General features: G+C 72.0%; 5 protein-coding genes across 5 annotated transcripts; 3 read left to right on the top strand and 2 right to left on the bottom strand.

Moving 5' to 3' along the window:
- Window positions 1–5866: 5866 nt before the first annotated feature.
- Window positions 5867–7575, bottom strand: AMT2 (hypothetical protein; the record flags this gene model as incomplete). The annotated part of the gene is made up of 3 exons (XM_009035231.1): window positions 5867–6289; window positions 6485–7354; window positions 7396–7575. The coding sequence occupies 3 exons, from the start codon at window positions 7573–7575 to the stop codon at window positions 5867–5869; spliced, it is 1473 nt and encodes a 490-aa protein (XP_009033479.1).
- Window positions 7576–10753: 3178 nt separating this feature from the next.
- AURANDRAFT_61052 (hypothetical protein) lies at window positions 10754–13982 on the bottom strand (the record flags this gene model as incomplete). Its single annotated transcript, XM_009035230.1, has 5 exons — window positions 10754–10939; window positions 11080–11688; window positions 11876–11888; window positions 13547–13666; window positions 13717–13982. The coding sequence occupies 5 exons, from the start codon at window positions 13980–13982 to the stop codon at window positions 10754–10756; spliced, it is 1194 nt and encodes a 397-aa protein (XP_009033478.1).
- A 277-nt stretch (window positions 13983–14259) lies between these two features.
- AURANDRAFT_61053 (hypothetical protein) lies at window positions 14260–15105 on the top strand (the record flags this gene model as incomplete). The annotated part of the gene is made up of 1 exon (XM_009034712.1): window positions 14260–15105. The coding sequence occupies one exon, from the start codon at window positions 14260–14262 to the stop codon at window positions 15103–15105; it is 846 nt and encodes a 281-aa protein (XP_009032960.1).
- A 1703-nt stretch (window positions 15106–16808) lies between these two features.
- AURANDRAFT_20639 (hypothetical protein) lies at window positions 16809–17150 on the top strand (the record flags this gene model as incomplete). Its single annotated transcript, XM_009034713.1, has 1 exon — window positions 16809–17150. The coding sequence occupies one exon, from the start codon at window positions 16809–16811 to the stop codon at window positions 17148–17150; it is 342 nt and encodes a 113-aa protein (XP_009032961.1).
- Window positions 17151–18826: 1676 nt separating this feature from the next.
- AURANDRAFT_61055 (hypothetical protein) lies at window positions 18827–22756 on the top strand (the record flags this gene model as incomplete). The annotated part of the gene is made up of 10 exons (XM_009034714.1): window positions 18827–19280; window positions 19330–19771; window positions 19837–19906; window positions 19953–20291; window positions 20413–20443; window positions 20997–21360; window positions 21443–21617; window positions 21935–22070; window positions 22237–22337; window positions 22538–22756. 10 exons carry the CDS (start codon window positions 18827–18829, stop codon window positions 22754–22756), a joined length of 2331 nt encoding a protein of 776 aa, XP_009032962.1.

Consider the following 22756-nt stretch of genomic DNA (forward strand, 5'->3'; position numbering starts at 1 on the left):
CTGCGTCTCAGGCGGCTGTTCGCGACGGCGAGCTGGTAGAGCTCCTCCTCGCGGTTCGTGGCCTGGGCGAGGGCGGGGGTGGGCGCGAAGATCGCGCGGGGGCGGGGCGCGCGCGTCCGCGGACCTGGGGGTGCTCGGAGAACCTGCGGCGAAAAGGCGCGGGCGTCGCGGCGGCCCGGCGCGCGCGGCGCGCGCGGCCCCCGGCGCCGCGCGTCCGCGTGCGCGCCGCCCGCGCGCAGCCGGTGGCGCGCCGCGCGCGAGCGGGCCCGGAGGCGGCCCGCGCGCGTCCGCCGGCCGGCCCGCGGGCCCCGGCGGCGGCGCCCGGGCGCGCGGCGCGGCCCGCCGCGCGCGCGGCGCGCCCCGGCGGCGCCGCGCGCGGCCGGATCCCGCCCCGGGGTGCCCGGGGCGGGCCGGGCGAGCCGGGCCCCGCGCCTCGGGCGACAACTCTGGAGGGGTGGAAATCGGGTCGGGCGCCGGCGCTCGCTTGTCGGGCCTGCGGGGTGGAAATCGGGTCGGACGCCAGCATCGGTTCCTCCATGGGGTCCGGGCGGGCCCGGCGACAGGGAGCGGGGCATGGGATCATTTTCGCTGCGGACGCGGCGGCCGACCTCGTCCGGCGTCGTTTGGATTCGGGCAGCGAGGCCATGGCGCACACCGCTGCGGGCGTCCGAGTCGCGGCTTGCGGGGTCGCGGGGTCGCGTCTATTCGACCCGTGGAGGTCCGGGCAGGCGATTTGAGCCGCTTGGGGGCGCGCCGACCGACCGCGGTTGGGTGCACGCGTCGGCGTTCGTCGCACCGAGGGCTGGGGGTCGACTCGCAGGTTCACGCTCGCGAGCTCCGTGCAGCCCGCGGCCAAGGTTTCGTTGAAGCGCGCGGGCCGGGGGGCTGGGCCCACGATTCACAGTTTTCAGCAACCCGTCGCTGCGCTGCCAACCGAGCGTCGGCCGACGCGCGCTCGAAGCGCGACCGTGCCTCGTCGACGGACGCCGTCGCACCGCCGCGGCGCACTTTGTCAAATGCGCCCCATGTGGGATTTCGGTGTGATTCGGGTCGCCCGTCGAGTCGTGGATCCATCGCGAATTCGGGCGCGCCGCTGCTCGACGAACGGAATACAGAGCGTCCCGCGCCGCCCCGCGCCGACGCTGGGGACGTCGTCGAAAAATTCCGGCGCGCGGACCCGGCCACGGGGAAAACGCGTTTTCCCCGATCTCGACCCGGCGGCGGCCGCGCGCGGGGGAAGTCGGTCGGATGTTACTGATCGCGCGAGCCAAAACATCGCATCACGAACTGGGGAGCACGCGGGAACGCGTTCGCGCGGAGATTCCCGCCGCGCGGCGCGCCCGGGCGTCCTGGCGGGCGAAGGACGTCCGCCCGAGGCTCCGGGAGGACGACGTCCCATCGATGTCGGGGAACAACGACCCTCGACCCCGCCACCGCGCGCGTCCGCACCCGGCCCGACCGGGCCACACACACAACCGCGCGCCTAGAGCTAGCCAAACGTTTACTGGTCCAGGTCGTCGTCGATGACGCGGGCGTGCTGGAGGATCCGCTTGAAGACGACGGGGAGGTCGTCGGCGTCGAAGCAGATGTGGCCGTGGCCCCGGGGCAGCGCGCCGGCGATGGCGGCCGCCTCGTCGCCGATGGAGCCGACCATGACCGCGTGCATGGCGACGCGGTCCTCGTCGTCCGTGAGCGCGTCGGCCCACCAGAGGGGGTCCATGCCGTAGCGCCGGAAGTTGGCGTCGGAGAGCGCGACGACGAGGTGCTTGCCGCGCTTCCGCGCCCAGTCCGCGTCGTCGTCGTCGTCCGCGGCGCCGTCCTCGTCGTCCGCGCGAGCCTTGACGTCCGCGCACGCGCGCCGCGTCGCCTCGACGGTCATGTCGCCGCTGTCGCAGAACTGGGCGTGGGCGACCATGCGCTGGAGCACCTTGAGGCGGCTCCCGCGGTCCGGCGGCGGGTCGCTCCACTCGACGAAGGACACGGCGTTCGCCTCGCCGCTGTGGCCGCGGATCGCGTACTCGTACTTGTCGTCGAGGCCCGCGAGCGCCTCCATGAGCAGCATGGCCGCCTCGAGCATGCGCGACAGGCGGCCGTCCATCATCTGGAACCGGTACATGGACCCCGACACGTCCATCAAAAAGAGGAGGCGCCGCTTCCGCCGCGCGCCGTCCTCGCGGGGCCGGTCGTCGCCGCCGTCGCCGTCCGGCGGCCCCCGCTTCTTGAAGACGAGGCGGTCGCCCGCGACGCCGTCGACGAGGCGGTCGTCGTCGAGCTCGCCGTCGGACCGCCGCTTGAGCCACGTCCGCTCGCGCTCGCGGTCCTTGGCGCTGTCGAGCGCGCGCTGGAGCGCGTCGACGTGGGGCGCGATGCGGTCGAGCATGTCCTTGTAGAGGTCCCAGTCGCGCTCCGACATGTGCTCGATCTCCTCGAGCCGCTCCAGGTGGGCCTTGCGCGCGATCTTCTTCGCCGCGGCGCGCGCCTCGTCGCTCACCTCGGCCTTGGCCTCCTCGGAGACCTGGTGCACGGCGTTGCCGTCCCAGAGCCGGAAGGGCCCGCCGCGGCCGCCGAGCCCCGCCGTGTCCGAGCCGCCGGACCCGCCCGCCCACGTGTTGCCGCCGACGTGCGGCGCGCCCGTCTCGTCGACCTTGCCGACCTTGGGCGCCTTGAGGCCCGTCCGCGGCGTCGACGCGCCGCCGGCCTCGCCCGACTTCCGGAGATATTCGACGTCGATCTTCTCGAGCAGCCGCCCGCCGACGTCGCCGACGCCCGCGTCCCCGAAGAGCTGGGCGATGGCCGCCTTGGCGCCCTCGAAGCCGTGGGCCTCGAAGACCTCGGCGACGGCGTCGCGCTGCGGCGCGAAGGCGTCGTGGGCCAGCACGTTCGCGAGCGCCGCCGGGAACGCGTCCGGGTCGTCGCCGCCGAAGGTCTCCAGGTGGCGCGCGACGGACGCGCACTCGCGCATGCTGAACGGGTACGCGAGCGCGCCGAGCTCGTGGCGCGCGCGCAGCTCCGCGAAGGCCGCCGCGAGCCGCCGCCGCTCCTCCGCGGGCCGCGACGGCGCGAGGGCCGCGAGCAGCTCCTCCTCGCTCGCGATGTCCGGGTTCTCGACGACCACCGGCGCGAAGGCGTCGCCGCATTCCCGGAAGAGCGCGTTGCCGTGGAACGGGTAGCCCGGCCGGTTCGCCAAAACGACCAGTCGAAAGTCGTCGTGCACCGCCACGAAGTCGCGGCCGTCGGCGGCGTCGTCGAAGGGCCGCGTCGTCAGCACGCGCCCGTCGGGCAGCGCGAGCTCGCCGTCGGCGACGAGCGCCTTGAGCAGCACCGTCACCTCCGTCGGCGCCTTGTCCGCCTCGTCCAATACGCACGCGCGGCCCTCGACGGCCGCGCGGACGAGGGGCGCGTCGACGTAGCGCAGCGCGCCGCCCTCGAGCACGGGCGTCGCCGTCAGCGACGCGACGGTGGAGTCGCGGTGGAGCTGCGCGTACTCGCGCTCGACGTTCGCGAGCTCGAGGTAGCGGTCCACGGCGACGTTCTTGCCCACGCCCTGGTTGCCGATGCATAAAATCGCCCGCTCGCCGACGGCCTCCAAGCGGAGGAACGTGGCGACGGCCCGCTCCGCCGCGGCCGTCGCGACGTAGCCCCGCACGGCCGGCACGAGCTCGGGCGCGGACCGCGGACCGCGCGCGGCGACGGCCGCGACCTCTTCGCCGTCGACGGACGCCGCCACGCGGTCGTCGTCCGCGACGACGGACCAGCGGCGCGCGTCGTCGTGTTCGCCCTCGCCGGCGTCGCCGAGCCAGCCGTCGACGGCCTCGCCGAGCCGCCGCGGCAGGAACCGCGCCATCAAGCCGTCGCGCACGGCGGTCGCCAAATCCGCGCCGCCGCCGACCTGCTTCGCGACCCGCAGCAGCGTCCGCGTCGTCAGCCGCGTCGCCTCCTCGCCCTCGCGCGACGCATCATAAACCGCCGCGAGGCCGCCGTGCGAACTTCCCAGGAGCGCCGCCGCGGCCTCCGACGCCTCGGCGCCGGACCACTCGGGCAGCGCGAAGGTGGAGAACGCGGCCGCGACCTCCGCGTCGAGCCACCGGCCCGGCTCCGCGACGGCGACGACGGCGAAGCCCGGCGCGGCCCGGAGTCGCGTGCCGTCCGGCAGGTCGACGACGCCCTCGTGGAGCGCGCGGCCCAAAGCTGCTGGGAGAGCACCTTTCGGCAGGCGGTGCGCGCCGTCGAGCACGCAGACGCCCCCTGACCGCATCGCGGCGGCGAGCGGCGAGTCGCGCCAGACGCTCCGCCCCGTGGCGCCGTCCGTGTCGCGCTTCTGCAGCAGGTCGCGCGCGCCGAGGTCCCGGTGGCAGCCCACGGTCCACGCGCGCGGCCGCCCCTCCAGCAGCTTCCGCGCGAGGGCCGTCTTGCCGCCGCCGCGCGGCCCCACGAGCAGCACGCGCTCGCCGGCGTCGAGGGCGCGGCGTGCCGCGCCCAGCGCGGCTTTCTGGGTCGGCGAGAGCCAGAGGGCCCCGTCGAGGCCGCCGACCTCGCCGGCCGGCGGCGACGGCCCGCACGCGTCGCGCGCGGCGTCCGCGATGGCGTCCCGCGCGGGCGCGGACGCCCCGAGCAGGTCCGCGCCGGCGAGGGGCGGGTAGCACGCTCGTAACGTCCCCAGGGCGTCGCCGGGCGCCGCCGCGCCGCGCGCGAGGACGCGGTTCAGAGCCGTTCCCGAGAACCCGAAGAACGACCGCTTCTCGCCCGCGCGCGCCTGAGTGGAAATCTATCTTCAACCCGACTTCAATGTGCGATTATGCGACAGTTTCGATGCAAGCGCTTCCGCTGTGCTTCGAGAACTCAACGAGAGCGATCGATCCGTCCAAAAATCAGCCGAATCGACTTCGATTTGATCGAGATAGAGAGGTTTGAAGTTTTTGCTGGACAGGGCGTTCCACTGGTTGATTTCCACACAGGCGCGCGCCGCGGCCTGCTTCTCGAGCTCCAGCACCGCCGCGACGGCCGTCGTGAGCGTCCTGTCCGTCGACGCGAGCTCCGCGATATCGAAGCCCGGCACGAGCCCGGCCTGGAGCCGCGACCGGAGCGGCGGGTCGAGCGGTCTCCCGTCGAACGGCGGGCTCGGCGCCGCGAGCGCGACGACGCGGAAGTTCGGGTGCACGGCCTCGAGCTTCGAGCTCGTCGCGCCGAGCATGCCGCGGAAGGCGTCGAAGCGCGCCGCGGGCACGAGGAAGCGGCCGTCGTCGAGCGCCATCTCGCGGTTTTCCAGTAAATTGTTCAGCGTCGGCAGCACGTTGCGCTCCGCCCGCTCCAGGCCGTCCAGAATGAGGACGCCGCCGCGGAGCGCCGCCCGCACGGGCGCGCCGTCGCTCCAGGTCGCCGACCCGCCGCCCACGAGCTCGCGCCGCTGCCGAAGGTCCGCCTCGGTCGTGTCGGCGGACACGCCGACGTAAAAGGCCTCGGCGCGGATCAGCTCCGCGTAGGCGAAGGCCGCGTGGCGCGCGCGCGCGCGCTCCGCCGGCGCGCACACGAGCAGCGCGTCCTGGGCCAGCGCGTCCTTCATGGCGAGGAACTCGAGGGTCGGGAGCAGGCGCGCCGGCAGGGACTCGACGTAGCCTTCCGGCACGAAGGACCCGCCGGGCCGCAGCGGCACCGTCGCCCGGCCCACGCGCACGCTGTCGACGACGTCCGCCTCGCTCGACATGGCGCGCCGGCGCACGGCGCTTGCGGCGAGGCGACGCATCGGTGAGGGCGAGGAAGGCTGTATTTCTGCTTCATCAACTTGAGGCAAAGGTGAACGCCGTATGCGTCCCCGGGTCTGCCGCGGTCTTACCGCCCGGCGCGGTCCGCGCCGGCCGGCGGGCACGTCCTAGGCCTCGGTCCCCGCGGGCACCTGCGCGGCGGACATCTCGAGGTCCGTGAGCACGGAGCCGCCGTGTTTCGAGTCGTCCATGCCCATGGCCTCCTCCTCCGGGCTGCAGCGGATGCCGATGGTCAGGTGCATGGCCGTGAAGAGGAGCGTCATGGTGCCGCCGACCCAGGCGATGATGAAGAGGACGAAGAGGCACGCGCTCCCGAGCGCGCCGCCGTCGCCGCCGTAGAAGACGCCCGCGCACTCCGACGCGCGGTCGTCGTCGCTGTAGTAGGCGATCTTGTAGTAGTACTCCGTGGCGAAGAGGGACGCCGCGATGACGCCCCACATGCCGCAGGCGCCGTGAACCGGAAAAGCGTCGACGACGTCGTCGATGCCGAGGAAGACGAGCGACTTGGACGCGCCGAGGTACACGGGCGCCTGGGCAGCAAAAGGGTGATTCAACGTCGCTTCAACGTGAGTGTTCCGCGCGCGCGCGTTCCCGAAAAAAACATCCACGCTTCGAGACCGTTCCGAGAGATGATCGCTCGTCCAAAAATCAGCCGAAACGAGTGGAAAACGGCCTTGATATGAGCCTTTGAAGTTGGGAATTTCGCTCTCTTTTGCTGCCCTGACAGGCGCGGCGATGAGCCCGATGACGAACGCGCCCCACAGGTTCACCACGGGGCAGGGCGCCGTGATGGACACGAGGCCCGCGAGGATGCCGTTGTTCGCGTAGGCCGTGTCGATGACGTGGTCGACGAGGTAGCCTAAAAACGTCGTCGCGAGGCAGCCCGTCGCCGCGGAGATCGTCGTCGTCATCATGACGTGCGCGGCGAGCCCGCCGTAGCCCGTGATCGCCAGCGTCGAGACGCCGTTGAAGCCGTACCAGCCGACCCAGAGCATGAGCACGCCCAGGGTCTGGTAGACGACGGACTGCTGGGGCAGCCCGCGCTTCCAGTCCGTCCGCGGGCCGACCATCTTCGCCGCGACGAGCGCGGCGACGCCGCCGGTCATGTGGACGACGCCGGACCCGGCGAAGTCGATGACGCCGCAGCCCCCCACGAGCTTGGACGACCGCCAGGGGCTCAGCTTCCCGGACCCGTCCCAGCCCATGTGCACGCAGACCGGATATATAAAACCCGTGATCACGCACGAGTAGCAGACGTAGGCGCCGAACTTGCAGCGCTCCGCGACGGCCCCGGACACGATCGTCGCCGCCGCGCCCGCGAAGGCCCACTGGAAGAGCCAGAAGGCCTTGGCGTACGTCTTGCCGTCCGCGGACATCGTCAGCGGGCTGCCGCTGTTGCCCTCGTAGAAGTAGCCGCTCTTGCCCAGGAAGCCGTTGTTGCCCGTCTTCGGGAAGTTGTCGTCGCCGAAGGCGATGCCGTAGCCGAAGAACCACCAGAAGATGGCCGCGATGGACGCGTCGAAGACGTTCTTGATCAAAATGTTCTTCGTGTTCTTGAGCTGCACGGACCCGACCTCGAGCATGGCGAAGCCCGCCTACGAAAAAACGCCTCCGCACCGGCGCGCGACACATCGACGCGGCGCAACCGCGCCTGCATGAAGAAGACGAGCACCATGCCGAAGAGCAGCCAGAAGGCGTTGGCGTCGGCAGCCGACAGGTAGACGGGCGCGTCGTCGTCGACGCCGTGGTTGCCCTCGAGCGCGGCGATGCGGGCCGTCAGCGCGAGGATCGTGTCGTCGTCGGCGGACACCCCCATGGTCGGCGCCGCGGAACTGTGCCTGTGGTGGGAAAGCGCGCCAGCCCCGCTCGGCACGATCACGTTTTTTCGGCCGCAGATCGTCCGGCCGACGGTGCCGAGATACGGATGGACGTGCACTTAAGCTTCCGAGTCGCGGCGCCGCGTCGCGACGCGCAAACGGAGCCTAATAAAGTGTTACGAGAGGGACGAGAAGCCGCAGGTGGCCGGGTCCAGTTCGAGGTCCTCCGGGGCGCGGTAGTTGCCGAAGCCGTCGTCGCGGCAGAAGTCCCAGTCGCACATGGTCGGCATGCCGTAGGCCGCGATGGCCTCCTGGGTGCTCTTCTCGTTGCGGATCTGGAGCGAGTACTGCGAGTAGGGCAAGGACGCGAAGGCGCTGAACTTCTCGAGGCGATCGTCTTCGAAGCTGCCCGGGTCGTTCGTGACGACCTCGCGGCGCGTGAGCAGCGGCACGCGGTCGTCGTCGTGCATGGCCACGAGGGTCGTCCAGGGCGTGCCCCGCGCCGAGAGGGGCCAGAGGGGCTCGTCGACGGTGACGCCGACGTGCTCGTCGAGGAACGCGTCGTAGACGTCGTCGTCCAGGCCGGTCCGGAGCGCTCGTTGGAACGCCGCGAAGTCCGCGAGGTCCAACGTTCCCTGGCCCCGCGGGAGGTCCAGGGGCGGCGCGCCCGCCGGCGGCGCCGCGAGGTGCACGTAGTACGCCGTCGCGTTGACGGCCGCGCCGTCGAGCTCCTTCGAGTGGAACTTGAGCCAGACGTCGTCTCCCGGACCGCCGGCCGATTCGACGGCCGCGGAGACGTCCGCGTGGACGAAGTAGCGCGCGAGCCAGGCCGCGTCGCCGCGCGGGTCCGGCGACGCGACGTGCGAGTACGCGGCCCGCGAGATGGGCCAGCGGCCGTAGCCCTCGTCGCCGAAGGCGTAGGCGTCGCCGTCGCCGTGCCGCGCCGATTCGCAGACGACGTAGGGCGCGTCCTGCAGGCAGTTCGTGCCGCTCTGGTACCAGCCCGGCAGGTCCGCGGGGTAGACCAGGGCCTCGTCGTAGGCGCCGTCGGCGTCGAACGCGGCCTTGGACGCGGCCGACGCGGAGACGGCCGCGGTCTCGAAGATCCGGCCGTCCGCGTTGCGGCTCCGCACGACGTAGAGCGGCACGCTGCCGCCCTCGGGCCCGCCGGGCGCGTCGAGCACGGCCCGGCCCACGCGGAGCGCGTAGGGCCAGCCGAAGCGCGCGCGGTTGTCGCGCGCGCCCTCGAGCGCGACCTCGATCCCCGCGCCGTCGAAGAAGCCGTAGCGGTTCCCCGAGAACTGGTTCGCGTCGCCCTCGAGGCCCGTCGCGTCGTGGAGCGCCGCGAGCGCGGCGCCGAACTCCTCCATGCTCAACCCGACGGACCGGCCGGCGACCTCGGCCTCCTGGACGACGGCGTTGTCCGCGGACCACACGAAGTGGATCTCGTCGTCGCTGGGCTTCGCCCGCGCGGACAGCCAGCGCCGGCTCACGGTCGAGCAGCCCGTCGGGCCCAGGTAGTCGTAGCCGCCGCCGCCGGTCACCGCGGCCCGGTCGAAGCGCTCGCCGAGCGTCCAATTTCGCCTCACCCTCTCGATCATGTTGTAGCCGAACCAGGCGGCGTCGGCGTTCTGCGCCAGCGTCGCGCGGCTGCCGCAGGGGATCGTCCACTTCCCGAAGTGCTGCAGCACCATGCGCGGCGGCGCGTCCGCGTCGGCGTCGGCGCGCCCGTCGCCGCCCCGCCGCCAGTCCAGCGACGGGGCGGACCGCGCACCGCGCCGCGCCCGAACCGCCGGCGGCCCGGTCGCGGGAGGAGCCCGCTGCGCTCCGTGGCGTCCATCGTTGCTGACTTCCTCCGAAAAAGCAGCTTCGATGGCGTTGAACTCAAGTTGGCCTCGGCCGGGGGTACGGCCTGGGCACTGTGCTGGGGTTGAGGGGGGGAATTGGCCAAATTGGGCGGATTGGCCGGATCGGACGTACGCCGTCGGACGGCAGCCAACCGCGGTCGGACGATCGGACGAAGAGCCAACCGCGATCGGACAGGGACGAGGCCATTGGACGAACCTAGCGGCCATTGGACATGACCCCCGGCCATTGGACGTAAAAGTCATCCATTGGCTACGATCTCGCGACGTTGGGCAGAGTCTGGGCAGCCCGCTCGCGAGCGGCGACGGCCCGGAGCGCGTGGATTCCATGGGAGCGGCCAACGCCGCCCTCCCGCCCGCCCAAGACCTCGGCGCCGATGAACCAGAACTTCCGATTCGCGGACTGCCGCCGTTCTGCAGACATCGATCACTGCGAATGCGGCGCGCGTCCCCCGATTTTTGCAGCTCCGGGTTTATACGCCGTGACAGGAAGGACATGGGGCAACATATCACTTCTGTGCGGTCGCCCTACGGCTGACTCGGGTTCGAATCACCCCCACGCGCGTGACGACGACGACGACGGCGGCGGCGGCGGCGGCGGCGGCGGCGGCGGCGACGACGACGACGACGACGACCGACCGACCGACCGACCGACCGACCCCCCAAAGTAGGCTACAGGGCTTCGCCGGGGGCCCGAAGGGACTCGCCCGGCACCTCCCCGAAACCCCAATATATTTTTTAAAAATTTTACCCCCCGCACCCGGCGCTCGAGGTGGCCTCTCTGCTGGCAGTCCTCGCATTACACCGTGACTGGCGCAGAGCTCGCGACTCATGTCGGCCAGCGATCGGACGATCGGACGATCGGCCAGATCGGACGATTGGACGAAGCCCATCGGACGCACGGCCAATCGCGGTTGGACGTGGCCAATGGGATTCAGCCAACGCGCAACGCGGCCAATCCGGCCAATTTGGCCAATTCCCACCCTCAAGCCTGGGGTACGGGGCGCGGCGCCGTCGTGCAATAGGCGTCGTTTAGGTCGGCGGCGGTCGGCGGGCGCCGCCGCCGGCGCCCGGCGGTCTCGCCGCGCGCGCGGTTCGATGGATAGTGTGTGTGCGAGCGATGGATGGTGTGTGGGGGGGGGGGTTGCGGCGACGGGGCCGCGCGGGCGCGGGGGCGCGGGAGGCGAAGGCGCGGCGGTCCGGCTCGGCCCCGGGTAGGCGACCCGCCCGGGGCGCCGGACCGCGGCGGGCCCGGAACGCGCGTGAGTTCCGGGCCGTCGCCGCCGACCCGCGCCTCCGGCTCCGAGGTCCCCTAGCCGTTTTCGAAGGCCCAGTTCGTGATGAGCGAGATGCGCTTCGTGCTGAACTGGGGGCGCTTCGTCTCCGCGATGTCGAGGTGGCTCTGGGCCATGGCGCGCGTGGCGATGGACCGCTTCTCGAACAACGTCTGGCGGGAGCCGCCGTGCGTGTCCGGGTAGAAGTTCGTCGGCGGCGGCGCCTGGGGAACGAGGGCGATTCGACGACGCTTCAACGCGCGCGTTCCAGGGAAAACGCTTCGAGACCGTTCCGAGAGCTGATCGCTCGTCCAAACATCAGCCGAAACGAGTGGAACGCGGCCGAGCCTTTGAAGTCGGGAACGTCGCGCGCGTTTCCCGCGCCGGGCGGCGCCTCGGGCACGGCGTCGGACATGCACACGGTCATGTCGTAGGAGCCGTGGTTGATGAGGCGCTTCTCCTTCATGTTGAGCTTGCACAACGAATAGTTGAAGCTCGGGTTCGTCGCGAGGCGCTCCGCGTTCTCCTCCGCCGCGGCGGAGCCCGGCCGCGCCGTCCACTGCGACCCGTACAAATGCGCGTCGCGCTGGTGGTTCCGGAAGAACTGGGACGCGAGGGTCTTGCGCCCCCGCGTGCGCTGCACGGGGCTCAGCTGGCCCGTGCCCAGCGCGTCGAGCGCCTTGCTAATTTTGTAGTCGTCGTGGCTCACCTCGCCGTCGCCGTCCAAATCGTAGGACCAGTGGGGCACGTTGACGCCCCTCAGCTTCTTCTTGAACTCGGACCGCGTGCGGCTCCGAGGCATGTTGTTCGACTCGGGGTCGAGCAGCAGCGTGCGCAGCGGCAGCTTCTTGCTCATGACGGGCCGGCTGAACGCCGTCGTGCCGAAGGACGGCTCCGACGCGGACCGGCCGAGCGGCCGGCCACCGAGGCTGCCCGTGCTCGGCCGCGGGGGCGTCACGAGCGCGGCGACGGCCTTGGTCACGGCCGCGACCCGCCCGGGCGTGCACCCGGCGCTCTCGCGGAGCCGCGAGCTACTCAGCACCATGCTCGCCGTCGACGGGCGGATGCCCTCGCCGGACGACGACACGCGGTTCGTCCGCCCCGTCGACACCCGCGACGACGGCATGGCCACGCCCACCGGGCACGACGGACGCACCTACCACGCCCGCCGGCCTACCGCATGGGCGACCGACGCCACAAGCTATCAACGCGAGGGCTGCTCTCCGACGCGACAACGATGCGTGGATATCGAGGTGTTTTATGTAAATGTCGACCATGGTCGGCTCGCTTGCAGTTCAAGGCGAAGATATCGAAGAAGGTGAAGAAGGCGATGGCGTCCTAACATCGATGGGTAAGGGCCGCGCGAAAGCCAAGAAGCACCAGCCGACGCGCCGGCCGGCCGCGGCGCAGCGCGTCGCCGCCGCCGGCAGCGTCGCCGTCGCCGCCGCGGCGCAGCGGTCGCGCGAGCAGGCCGCGAAGCGCGCGGCGGCGGAGCGGGAGACGGGCGTGCCCGGTGGGCTGGCGCTCCTCGAGCGCGCCTACGCGTCGCTGCTCGCGGAGCCCGCCGTCGTCGTCGTCGCGCACTGCGGCGACGCCGCCGCCGCGAAGCTCTTGCGCGACGGCGCCAAGGCGCTGCGAGCGCCGGCCGTCGCGTTGCACGCGGCCGCGTCGCGCGCCGCCGTCGCCGAGGCCGCCCGCGTCGCCGGCGGCGGCCTGCTCGCCGTCGCCGACGACTTCCTCCAGCGCCTGCCCGCGGCCCTGGCCCGGGCCGGGGTACGAGCGTGCCGCGTCGCGGGCGACGACGCGAGAGCGGAGCTCGAAAAGCGGCGCGCCGCGGCCGTCGCCGGCGCGCGCGCGCTGCCCTGGCGCGCGGCCCTCTTCGCGCCGCTGGCCACCATCAGGGCCCGCTGCCGGGCCGCGCGCGGCGCCGCGGCCGCGCCGGGCGACGAGCGGGCCCGGACGGCCGCGGTCGTCGCGCTGCACGCCGACGGCGCCTCCGCGTCCACGAGGCGCAAGATGGCGGCGCTGGGCATGCTCGGCGGCGCGACGACGCGCATCGCCAACGACCGCGGCGAGCGCCGCGAGCTCGCGCGGACGCGGTTCCTCGACGGCTCGGTCGTCGCCGGCGCGCCGTGGCGGGGCGCGGAGCGCGACGGCGCGGCCGCCGACGCCGTGTCGCTTCGCGTCCGCGACGCGCTCGCGGAGGACTGGGAGACGTTAGCGCCGGGCTGGCGGCCGAACCCGAAACCCGGCGACGGCTGGGGCGGCGCATTCGGGAAATGCTGCGGCCACAACGAGGTCGTCATGCACGCGGTGCGGCCCTTCGCGCCCCTCGAGGTGCTCAACACGAAGTGCTGCTCGCGCGCGGACCCGGCGCCGGGCAACGCCGGCTTCGACGGCTGCCTCGAGTTCCTCGCCGCGCGCGCGCGCGCGAAGCGGCGGCCGGCGACGGTCTGGGACAGCGCCGCCTTCCACTGCGTCGGCGCCGACGGCGTCGACGACGTCCTGGAGAAGCGGGACTTGTTGGGTTGGCCCCTGGACCGCGTCGCCTTCGTCGTCCCGGCGCTGCGGCGGCTCACGGTCGCGACGGACGGCGCGGTGCCCGCGCGGGCCCTGCTCGCGCGCGTCGACGCGCTCCTCGCGCTCGGCGAGGACGCCTCGGCGACGCTCGCGTCGCCGGCGGTCGCGCTCCCGCGGCGCGCGACGGCGCTCGTCGTCGCGTTCGCGCTCGGCGGCGGCGCCCGGCCGCGCGCGGACGGGTCCGGGCGCGGCGTCTTCCCGCGGCGATCATCGCCCGCTTCCCGGACACACTAACATGCTAGCGCGCTAACTTGCCGAGGATCGCGACGGACCCGCCGCCGTGGAACTTAACGACGTTCGAGCCGCCGCCGAGGAACGCGCGGACGCCGTCGTGGAACCGCTGGCCCGTCTGCGGGAAGTGCGCGTTGCGCCTAGAGACGGAAGATCGATCACGCCGGAAAGAGGAGACGCCGCGCCGCACCCTTTGGAGAGTGAAAAACCGAAGGCCTTGCCCGTCGCGCCCGTGTTCGCGTCGTCGGTCGACAGCAGCTTCTTCAGGCCGCCGGGATGGCTGTCGACGAAGGCCGTCGCGTCGACGACGAAGCCGTCGACGACGGCCCAGAACGCGCGGCCGTCGCGGCCATCGTTGCGCTTTATTTCCGCCGGCGAAAACAAGCGCAGGCCGTCGGCGCCCACGTTTTCCACGCAGAGGTGCGCCTGGGCGTGGTCGTCCGAGACGACGGCCATATTGCTTTTGCCGAGTCGAGCGTCGCCGCGTTTACTTTTCTTCTTTGTCGAACGTCTGTCGCCGCGCTTGCTGGTCGTCGTTCGCGTGTCTCGCGCACGCTTGTACCTGCAGTCGCCTCGCGCGCCGCGTCCAAGCCGCGTCCAGATGCCGCAGCCTTTTTAAGCGACCTCGATTATTGATGCGTTCTTGAAGTTTCGCAATTAGCCGGCGAACGATGGTGCGGTTCTCGATGCTCGTCCTAGCCTAGCCTTGAAGTCGATAATTAACCGGCGAGCGATGATGGTGCGGTTCTCGATGCTCGTCGCATCGCTGGCAACGACGAGCGCGCGCGACCGTTGCGTCTTCAACGCGACCGACGCGCGCTGCGAGAGCGCGGCCTACCGCGGCCAATACCCCTTGTGCGCCCTGTTCCAATACGCGGACCGGAGCCCCATCCCTTGCCGCGGCCTCGTCGACGCCGACGCCTGCGACGCCGACAAATCCCCGACCCCCGAGGCCGCGTCGTGGCACGTGCACGTCTTCTTCCCGAACGTCGACTGCGGCAACTGCTCGGGCCATTTCACGCGGGAGGCGGCGAATTTCACGTTCGCGGGGGCCATGCGCCTCCGGCGCGACCTCGCGGCCTTCTTCAACGCGGACGCCGCCGACGCCCCCATCGACGAGGCGCGGGCCCTGCGGGACCCGGCCTACGACGAGTGCATCGACGGCTTCGGCCTCGTGGCCGGCGCGCCCGCGAAATACCACCCTTCCCCCTGCATCTACGAGGTCGACGCGGTCAAGGAGCTGGGCCCCTTCACGGACCCCGCCACGGGCCTCGGCTACCCGAACTGGTCCTTCTTGATCCCGTCGAACTTCTGGGCGCCGGGCCTGCGGGACCGGACCGTCGCGTGGTTCGAGCGGCGGCGCGAGCGCGGCGACGGCGGCGCCTACGACGTCCTGTTCCACCCGAACACGGGCTGCGAGGCGCGGGACCACGTCGACGCGTCGTCGCCGGACATCCGCTGGCTCGGCGAGCGGCGGCCGCTCGACGCGGCCATCTTCAGTTGCAACGCCCTCGGCTGCAACCAGGCGTGCCCCTCGGACCGGGGCCCGCCGGCGGACTGCGGTACTAGTTCCATCTAGGCCGCTTCGAGGGGCCCGCACGTTGTGGTTGGCGCGGGTGGCAGAAGGCGCCCGTTGCACTTTGTGTTTTAACGTCAACTACGCATCCGGCGCCGACGGGCGGTCCCTCACCCGCCTCCAGCAGGCCCCGCCGCGCCTCCGTTCGCAGCGCGCGGCCGTCGCGGCCGGCGGCGGCGCCTCGCACGTCGCGGCCGCGGCGCCGCAGGGCGGCCAGAGGGCGAGCGCGTCGACCTGCTTGCGCGTGGCGCGCCAGGGGAAGGCGTCGCGGAAGTAGGGGACGAGGTCGACGACGGTGGCGTCGACCGCGGACGCCGAGGCGACGCGCGGGTCCTCGGCCGCGTAGTTGACGCGGACGTAGGCCTCGAGGCCGGAGTTGAACATGAGCAGCGCCGGCGCGAAGGTGCCTGGGCCGAAATCAAATCTTCAACCCGACTTCAATGTGAGCGTATGCGACCGTTTCGACGCAAGGCTTTCTGCTCTGCTTCGAGAACTCGACGAGAGCGATCGATTCGTCCAAAAGTCAGCCGAATCGACTTCGATTTGACCGAGCTAGAGAGGTTTGAAGTTTGGCTGGAATAACCCAACCAGTGGTCGATTTCGGCACAGGAACGTGCCGACGCCGTAGACCACGCGCCGCGCGTTGACGAGCTGGGCGACGTCGTCGGCGAGCGCCGACGGGGCCCAGTCGGCCGCCGGGTAGCGGCGGAGGAGCTCGTCGACGACGGGGTTCCGGTCCTCGGAGACGAGGCGGATTCTGCCGAAGCCGCCGCCGTCGAGCGCGTCGGCGTAGTAGGACACGGGCGGCGGCGCGTAGTGGGTCTGGTCGTGCACGCCGAAGACGTCGCCGCCGCGCACGTGGACGTGGACGTCGTAGCCCCGCGCGGTCGCCGCGGTCGGGCCCGCGTACGCGCGTCGGAGGACCGCGAGGACCGCGTCGCGCGTCGGCGACGCGCGCGCGTCCATGGACGGCGTCGCCAGGTTCCAGAAGCTGTCCCGGAAGGGGCGGCGGCGGCGCCGGCGGGCGTCGCCGCGCGGCCGCACCGGCGCGGCGCGGAGCCGCCCCCCGGTCCGCGACGCGTTGAGGAACTTGGCTTCGAGGTCCCCGGGCGCGGCGCAGGCGCAGCCGTGCTCGACGGCGAAGCTCAGGCAGTTGGCCACCTGGAGGAGCGCGTTGCCGAGGCGGCCCGTCCAGCGGCCGATCTCCAGGTCGCGGCCCGCGGCGCACGCGCGCGTCGCGTTCGCGCGCCGCGCCGCCGGGTCCCCCCGCTCGCCGTCGCCCTCGCCGTCGGGCAGGCCCAGCGCACCGCGGAGCGCCGCCTGCGCGGCCGTGGACCGCTTGGCCTTCTTGCAGCGGGCGATGCAGCGCGGGCCCGTCCGGAGGGCGCGGCACGTGTCGGAGCAGCTCGAGGCCATGGCCGACCGGACGCGCTCGTCCGCCGCCAGCGCCGCGCTCGTCGGCGCGGCGGCGGGAGCGGCGCGGTAGGCCGCGAACGACGCGAAAGCGCCGGCGGCGACGGCGAGCGCGCGCCGCCAATGGCGCATCACGAGGGCTCCATCGTCTCGGAGGGCGGCAAGGTCGGAGGTGAACTTCATGAAAATCAGCTCTGCGCAAAATCGTCGAGCGAGCATCTCCTGCGCCGACGCCGCCGCGCCCGGGCCTCTCCCTGCGCGCCGCCGTCCCGCCCCGGGGGTTTCGCTCACCGATGGCGAACTTCGAGAGCGACGGCATCCAGAACCTCGCGGGCTTCGACGCGTTCAAGGACGCCGACGAGGAGGCCGGCGACCAGTCCAAGGTCCACATCCGCGTGCAGCAGCGCAACGGCCGCAAGTGCATCACGACGGTCCAGGGCCTCGCCGACGACCTCGACATCAAGCGCATCTGCAAGGCGTTCAAGAAGAACTTCCAGTGCAACGGCGCCGTGACCAAGGACAGCGAGCTCGGCGAGATCGTCCAGCTGTCCGGCGACCAGCGAACGAACGTGTCGTCCTTCCTCACGGAGCAGGAGATCTGCAAGAAGGCCCAGGTCGTCATCCACGGCTTCTAGGGCGCGTCGGCCCCGCGTCCGTCGCTCCGCCTTCCGTCCGCGCGCCGCACCGCTCCCCACTGCCACGGATCGCACCCGCTTGTCAATCGGGCGCGACGCCGCCACGGGGCTTAAAACGCGGAGAGAAACCGTCGCGCCGCCGGCGCCACGACGCGAGGGACACCGTCCAAAACGGACGCCGCGCCTCGCGCCACGGGCCGGCGACGCGCGCACTCCCCGACGCAGGCGCGGCCGCGGCTCCGGCGCTCCCCCGTAATGATGTTCCCCTTCGTTTCGTGCGAGCTCGGGCTTGGGGGCCGCCCGTTCGCCGAGGCTCGCTCGTTCGCGTTACGCGCGCTTCTTGACGAACATGGCCCCGTTTGGGACGATGGTGCGGAGCTCGGCCTCCCCGCGGAACTCGTCCCAGAAGAAGTCGTAGGCCGGCGTCGGCGTGTCGAGGACCGTCGCGTTGGGGTCCTTGGGCGCCCAGCCGTAGTCGTCGAACATCGCGGCGCCGCCCGGGCGGAGGAGCCGCCAGCCGAGGAGTACGTCCGCGAGCGCGGGCATGAGCGCGTGGGAGCCGTCGACGTAGACGAGGTCGTAGCGCGCCCCGGAGTCGAGGAGCTCGCCGAGCACGCGCGCGGACCGGCCCTTGGTCTTCGAGAGCCGCCGGCCCGCGTCGTCGACGAGCGCCGCGGTCTGCGCGTCGAAGAGCGCCTCGACGCCGGGCATGCCCGCGTAGGCCTCGCCGTCGAGGGACGCCTCCCAGGCGTCGACCTGGGCAGGACAAGAGAGATTCAACGTCGCTTCAACGTGAGTGTTCCGCGCGCGCGCGTTCCGGGAAAAGCATCCACGCTTCGAAACCGTTCCGAGAGATGATCGCTCGTCCAAAAATCAGCCGAAACGAGTGGAAAACGGCCGAGATATGAGCCTTTGAAGTTGGGAATTTCGCTCTCTTGTGCTGCCCCGGCGTCGACGCAGTGGATCGTCGCGCCGGGGAACAGCGCCGCGAGCACGATCGCGTTCGCGCCCGCGAACGAGCCGACCTCGAGGATGCTCTTCGGCGGCGACTCCGCGAGCCGGAGGACGTCGAAGGCCTCGAGGTACTTGGCCGCGAAGTGGCTGTTGAGGCCGGGCACGGCCCACATGTACATGCCCGCGTAGTCGATGGCCTCGCGGACCTCGGCGAAGCGGTCGGGCCAGCCCCGCCGCGCGGCCTCGCGCCGGAACTCGAGCTCGCGACCGCCCGCGGCGTCGACCTCGGACGCCGCGGACTCGAGGCAGGTCCCCGGCGGGGCGCCGACGTCGTCGCCGAGGCCGCGGCACGTCGCGAGGCCGGCCTCCGCGAGCGTGGCGCCCTCGCCCGCGCCGGGGCCGTCGAGCAGCCCGCGCCAGCCGCAGCGCACCACCGCGTCCCACCGCACCATGCGGCTCTCCCGCTCTCCGGTCTCGAGGTCGAACATGAAGACCCAGGTCCAGAGCACGAGGCGGCCGCCGCACGGCACCATGTCTTGCGATCTTCGGCGAGCGGTGCGCGGCGCGTCTCGTGCGGTGGTTGCAGCCTCTTATGAGCGCACCACCGATCGTGCGCGGGGCAGCGCGTCGGGCAGCCTCTCAGCGCACCATAATCGCTTCCCGTTGGGTGCAAGTTCTAAAACGATGTCTTTTTTAATGGAAGCCAAATATCCCAGTCTGCGATGGCATGGCGGCCGTGGGCTGCGTTCTGGGCGCTCGTGGCGTCGTGCGTCGCGGCCTCGGAGCCGTCGGCGCAGCACGGTGCGCCGCTCCGGAAGAGCGTGCTCGCCGCGGAGCGCGAGCGCGTGGGGCCGGCGCTGCGCGCGCGCATGCTCCGGCCCGGCGGCGGCGAGGTGCCCGCGCGGACCGTCGAGTACCTCCAGCTGCGGCCGGAGCGGCGGCGCGAGCTCGAGGATGGCACGGCGGCGCCGAGCGCGCTGCCGACGCCGGCGCCGAGCGCCCTGCCCAGCGCGTCGTCGGAGCCGTCGCCGCGGCCGAGCACGGCGGCCCCGACGCGCGTGACGCTCGCGCCGTCGCCGCGGGACTGCACGCTCGGCTTCTGCCCGCAGCCGACGGCGGCGCCGTCGGGCGCGCCGACGCTCGGCGGCGCGCCGACGCTGAGCTGCGGGGAGCGCCGTCCCCGTTAGCTTCCGGGCGTGTTCCGGACACCGCGCGCGCCCCGCAGGTGAGGACGGCGACGCGAACAACGAGACCGACAGCCGGCTCGTCGGCTGCGCGGGCTACACGGACGCGACGGCCTGCGGCCTCTTCGACACGGACGCCTTCCGCGCCGACGAGCTCTGCTGCGTCTGCGCCGCGGCGGCCGCGGCGCGCGTCTGCGAGGACTGCGACGCGTACGAGGCCTGGGACGGCGAGGGCTGCCCCGTGCGCGACGACGGCACGGCCTTCCTGCCCCTCTTCGACTTCGCGGCGTCCGACTCCGTCGAGGAGCGGCGGGGCTACGACCCCGTGGGCCTCGTCGACGGCTGCGCGGTCGCGATGACCATCGAGCCGGGCGCGTCCGCGTACTTCAAGCTCTCGGGCTTTTCGAACGCGACGGCGTCGGGCGCGCTGCCGACCTTCTTCCTCGAGTGGGACATGTCGAACAACGAGCAGTCCCTGCCCATGTTCTTCTCGCGCCGCGCGGCGTCCCGCGGCGGAGACGACTCGGGGAGATGTTGACGCGCCGCAGGTTCCGCGACATCCCGCGCTACTACGAGGGCGCCATGTCCCTCTTCTTCGACTGGTACAACTGGCCCGCGGTGCGTCGTCGCGGGCGGGACGCGCGGAGACGTCGAATTTCGGTAGGTGACGGCCGACGCCTACAACTACGCCGAGTCCGACGAGGGCTTCGACCTCTACCACTGCCACTCGTGCGGCTACCTCGTGTCGTCCTGCGCCTACTGCTGGGACGAGGACCTGCGGAGCGACGGCTGCGCCCACACGCCCCGCTGCGAGGCCTCCGGCGACGACCTCTATATGACTGTCTACGGCATGAACTCGCACGTGTCGACGGCCATGGTCAAGCTGTCGCGCGTCGTCATGTACGACTACATCCGCGAGTCCGAGCTCGAGGCCATCAAGAACCTCTGGCTGGCGACCTGCGAGCCCGTCCTCGCGCCCCCCGCCGCGCGGAACGTCGGGAGCGTGTTTCGGCCGGGGTTCGGACCGCGAGGATTCGCGGACGCCGCTCGATCGATCCCGCCGCTCCCGCCGCGAAGCGACGCGCCCTCGCCGCGCCGCGGACGGCGACGCCCCCCCCGCGCAGGCCCGCGAACTGGTCCTGGGTCGAGTACGCGGTCACGGATCTTCCCGAGGTCCAGGGCGAGGCGGACGTCCGGTCCAAGCCCTACTGCGACTGGTGGACGGACATGACGCGAGAGGGCCTCGACGGCGTGACGACGGGCGACTGCCTCGCGATCCCGGGCGTCGTCTGCGACGTCGACGGCTACGTGACGGATACGTGACGGACATGATCCTGTCGGACTACGGCCTCCGCGGCGAGCTGCCGCCCGTGCTCGGGCTCGCGCGCGCGCGCGTGATCCAGATGGAGAACAACCGGCTCAACGGGTCCCTGCCGAGCGACCTCTTCGCGTCGCCGTACCTCGAGGAGCTCGAGTTCTACGGCAACGAGCTCAGCGGGGACCTCGCCTGCCCGGAGACCGAGGAGCTCCTCCTCGAGGTGCTGGACCTCGAGAAGAACAAGTTCACGGGCCCCGTGCCCGCGTGCTACTTCTCGGACCTGCCGAAGCTCCGCGTGCTCCTGCTGGGCTACAACGACCTCGACGGCGCGCGCGCCGCGTCCGAAGCCCGAACGCCGGCCCCGCGCGAGGCGCGCCGTCCCCCGCGCAGGCGTGCTGCCCGAGTCCATGGGCGACGCGGAGCAGCTCGTCTACTTCTCCGCGGAGCGCGCGGGCCTCACGGGCGAGCTGCCGGCGAGCCTCACGGGCTGCCGGTCCCTCGCCTTCTTCCTCGTGTCCCACAACTTCCTCTCCGGCGAGATCACGTCCGACTTCGTCAACGGGTTCCCGGAGATGTACCACATCGACCTCGACTACAACGCCTTCTCCGGCGAGCTGCCCTACCTGAGCTGCTGCCTCAAGAACCTCCACAAGGTGTCCTTCGAGCACAACGCGTTCACGGGCTCCGTCACGGACGACCACTTCATCGAGCGCGCCGCGGCGCCCCGGCGCGGGCGCCGGGGCCTCTACGCGGGGTTCCCGACGAGCCTCTGGAGCCTCCGCGCCTGCGCGCCGCCCCCGCCCCCGCCCCGCCGCGAGCCCCCCCCGCGCGCGCAGGTTCGCCATGGGCCAGAAGCCGTCGGTCGAGTCCGCGCTGAGCCTCGTCGGCAATCGGCTCTCGGGCCCGCTGCCGTCCATCTTCTACTCCTTCTACTACGACGCGGCGACGACGCTGACCTACTTCTCCGCCAAGGACAACCACTTCCGCTGCAGCGCGCGGCCCGCGCCCGCCGTCCCGGGGAGCGTCGCGCGACGCCGCCGCGCGCAGGCCCGGACCACGAGAACGAGTACTTCGAGGACTGGGCCCACAACCTCGCGGAGGACGTCGGCATGTGCGAGCCCGTCGCGACGCCCGGGGCCGTGAGCGCGCCGGACGCGGCGCGCGCCTGTGTGGAAATCAACCAAACTGCAAAATTCTCCAGCTCGGTCAAATCGAAGTCGATTCGGCTGATCTTTGGACGGATCGATTGCTCTCATCGAGTTCTCGAAGCACGGCCGAAGAGCCTGTGTCGAAAAAATCGAATACGTGCACATTCGATTTGCACACAGGCGCGCGCGGGCGACGAGATCACCGTCGCCGGCGAGGCCTTCGCGGCGACGACGGAGAGCACGTGCAAGTTCACCTACGACGCCGGCGGCTCCGACGTCGTCCCGGCCTTCTTCTACTCGGCGGCCGAGGTCCGCTGTCCGTCGCGCGGCGTCTTTTTGCTTTTCGAGGCGGTTTTTCGGCCGGCGCGAGTCCGGGCGGCCTCCCGCTCGCGAGCTCCCGGCGGGCCGCCCGGACGAGCCTCTGCGATACGGCGCGGACGCCGTTCGATCGAGACCCCGGACCCCGTCGCGCCGTTCCGCAGGCACGCTGCCCGAGGACGCGCCGACGGGCGACTGCGTCGTCGCCGTGGCAAACTACGGCGACGACTACAGCGACGCGACGACGCTCGGCGACTACGCCGCCGTGACCTTCGAGATCTACCCGCCCGAGAGCTCGAAGAAGAAGAGCGACGACACGACGGCGATCCTCGCGCGGGCGCGGCGTCGCGAATCTTCGCCGTTCGAGCGGCCCGCTCGCCGCGGCGCTTCACCGCCGCGTCGCGCCGCCGCGGCAGTTCCGATCTACGCGCGCTCCTCCCTCGCCACCGCGCCGCGCCGCCGCAGGTCGCGGTCATCATCGCCGCGCTCCTCTTCGCCGCGCTCGTGACAGGCTCCTGCATGTACCTCGTCGCGCGCGAGAAGGCCGGCAAGCCCCTCTTCATGCCCCTGAGCCAGTCGCCCCTCCACCCCGCGGAGACCGAGCTCGCCCCCCCGGCGTCCGCGTCCGAGGTCGCCCTCAAGGACGACGTCGACGGCGGCCGCATGTCCACGATCCCGCTGTGA

Source organism: Aureococcus anophagefferens (assembly GCF_000186865.1).
Source record: "Aureococcus anophagefferens unplaced genomic scaffold AURANscaffold_2, whole genome shotgun sequence".
NCBI classification, from domain to species: Eukaryota; class Pelagophyceae; order Pelagomonadales; family Pelagomonadaceae; genus Aureococcus; species Aureococcus anophagefferens.